At 46.2% G+C, this 2500-nt stretch overlaps 1 protein-coding gene across 1 annotated transcript in view; it reads right to left on the bottom strand.

Annotated features, from left to right (window-relative positions):
* The window catches only part of svilb (supervillin b), an 86770-nt gene that overhangs the window by 50550 nt on the left and 33720 nt on the right, over window positions 1-2500 (bottom strand). Inside the window, exon 15 of the mRNA XM_061979001.1 lies at window positions 1808-2384. Coding sequence (XP_061834985.1) covers window positions 1808-2384 — 577 coding nt within the window. The remainder of the gene's footprint in view (window positions 1-1807; window positions 2385-2500) is intronic.

The raw sequence follows: 2500 nt of genomic DNA, 5'->3' as shown, positions 1-2500 counted from the left end.
ATGCATCCAGCGGGGCATCACAACACAATTAGGCATAATGATGTGTTAATTCCACGACTGTATAAATCAGTATCGGTTGATATCGGAATCGGTAATTAAGAGTTGGACAATATTGGAATATCGGGTATCGGCAAAAAAGCCATTATCGGACATCTCTAATATATACTGTATATATGTATGTGTGTAATATATATATATATATATATATATATATATATATATATATATATATATATATATATATATATATATATATATATGCAGTAAAATGTCAGAAAAAGCACCCTTTCATTCATTAATTGACATTTTCCATGCGCTTCTTCACACAAAACTGTGCTCTTCATGGAACGGGAGGCCCTAAGCCAGTGGTTCTTAACCTTGTTGGAGCTACCGAACCCCACCAGTTTCATATGCGTATTCACCGAACCCTTCTTTAGTGAAAAATAAAATGTTTTTTCAAATTCAAGAAAAAGTTATATGTTTTTTTACTGGTGCACAAAATGAACCGTGCATGAACATCACCTTGTTCAAAGAACAAAACCAACACAGTGCATAAACTCACAACAAATTACACACCTTACACACATTACCATGAATTGATTAACGTGGACCCCGACTAAAATAAATTGAAAAACTTATTCGGGTGTTACCATTTAGTGGTCCATTGTACGGAATATGTACTGTACTGTGTAAACTGTATTGTTTCATATAATGTATTCTCTTCCTTTGCAATCTGCTAGTAAAAGTTTCAATCGATCAATCAAACAACCTGCAAATCAGATGGAAAATTAGAGGGAACATTGTTTGGGGGTATCCATAATACGCCGATAGGGATAAGTTTTTATTTACACGATAAGTCGGATGTGTCTTGACCTCCGCCGAACTCCTGAGGCCGACTCAATGAACCCCCAGGGTTCGATCGAACCCAGGTTAAGAACCACTGCCCTAAGCACAGCGCATGTTCTCGGTTTAGGACCGGTACGCTACTCATTTTGGTAGCTACAAAACAAACCTTACTCCGAGAAATTGGAGCTTTTCAGCCAAACAATGCAGTATTTCGGCACATTCGCTGTGATGTTTAGCATCTCTGTTTTGTTACGTTTTCATCACCGTTATAGACTTCATCAAAAAAACTAAAATTATATAACGGAGAGGGGAATTATGGTGCAAGTCTGGATAAAGGTTCCAAAATGTCTTTTTGGGGGGCACATTGTTCTCTGAGTAAATAACGGACGCAAATCTGGTGCTGATCCAGATTAAGATGGCTGTCTTTATGTACTAAGGACCCTGCATCCACATGGATTCAGGAACAATCTCTCCTTCGAACCACAGCAAGATGACAGCTGAAGGAGGCTCGAAGCGTTTATCGTGTCTAACGTGTCAACAAGCTGATCAGGCCGGTTAGCCTGTGACCAAGCACCAAACTGTTCAACCAATGACGCCAAGGAGGGAAGTGTTCTGTTAGCTCAGAACACATTTGGGGAAAAGGGCTTTCCTCTCTGGAGGACAAAGGGATCCGCGAGGCATGGGGGAAAAAAAATGTTAATGAGATGCTCTCTCTCTCTCGCTCTCTCTCTCTGTGACAGCCAAATCAAATAACCCTCACCCAGTTTTCCGTTCGTCCCCAAAGAGGCAAGTGCGGAAAGCAATCATGCGTGGGAGCACGCTGCATAAAACAATGAGGACTGTCCTCCGCCCTTCCTCTTCTTGTCTTTTGTGTCCACTCACATACCACCTTGTAGTACCCTCAAAAGTATCTACAGCACCTTAAACAGTCTCTTATAGTTTACCTTCACAAGTGTCCTACCTGAGAGTCCTGCTTGGATCCGAGTGCTGCCGTGATCTCCCTCCTCCTCACCCTCCTGGGCTCCTGGGTCGGGATGCGGCTCCGGCTCAGCTGCCGAGCGCCGAGGCCGAGGATGCTCCCAAGTGTCCTGCTTCCTGTCTCGGTTGTCCTGGTCTTGGGAAGGCCGGTCCTGCTTGCTGTGGTCTGCGCCTCCCCACCTAACATCCTCCGCTGCCTCCCCCTGATGTCTGCGAGCAGGGAGAGCCCCGAGCCCCTCTGAGCTTTTTGGGAGGAGAGGGGAGGAGTCTGCCTCCAGCTCAGGTTGGCCGGGATCCCCCGTCTGGGTCATGGAGAAATATTTCAGCGCCCTCTCCTGGTGGAGGTTTGCAGTGACGGGAGACTGTTGGGCGCGGACGTGAGGGATGGCCGCGGCAGAGGCGGTAGTGGCGGCGCACCCTCCTTTGACGACAGCGCTGCTGCTGCTACCTCCGGGCGTCATGGTTACCGTGGTAACAGAGGCTCTGGAGGTGGCGGCTGCTACGGAGCGGACCACAAAGGCGGGGAGGGGCTCCAGTTTGATTTGGCTGCTGTGTTTCAGCTGAAACAACACGAATAAAACGCCACATCATTAAGGGTGATGGCGCTATCTACACGAGCAAACACTGTGTGGACAAAAGTATTGAGACGAGAGCTTAAAACAGCTTCCGCTTTTCT

The sequence above is a fragment of the Nerophis lumbriciformis genome, linkage group LG19 (assembly GCF_033978685.3).
Source record: "Nerophis lumbriciformis linkage group LG19, RoL_Nlum_v2.1, whole genome shotgun sequence".
Classification (NCBI taxonomy): Eukaryota; Metazoa; Chordata; class Actinopteri; order Syngnathiformes; family Syngnathidae; genus Nerophis; species Nerophis lumbriciformis.
Note: the sequence above shows the minus strand (reverse complement) of the source record. Positions and strands in the feature narration are given on the sequence as shown.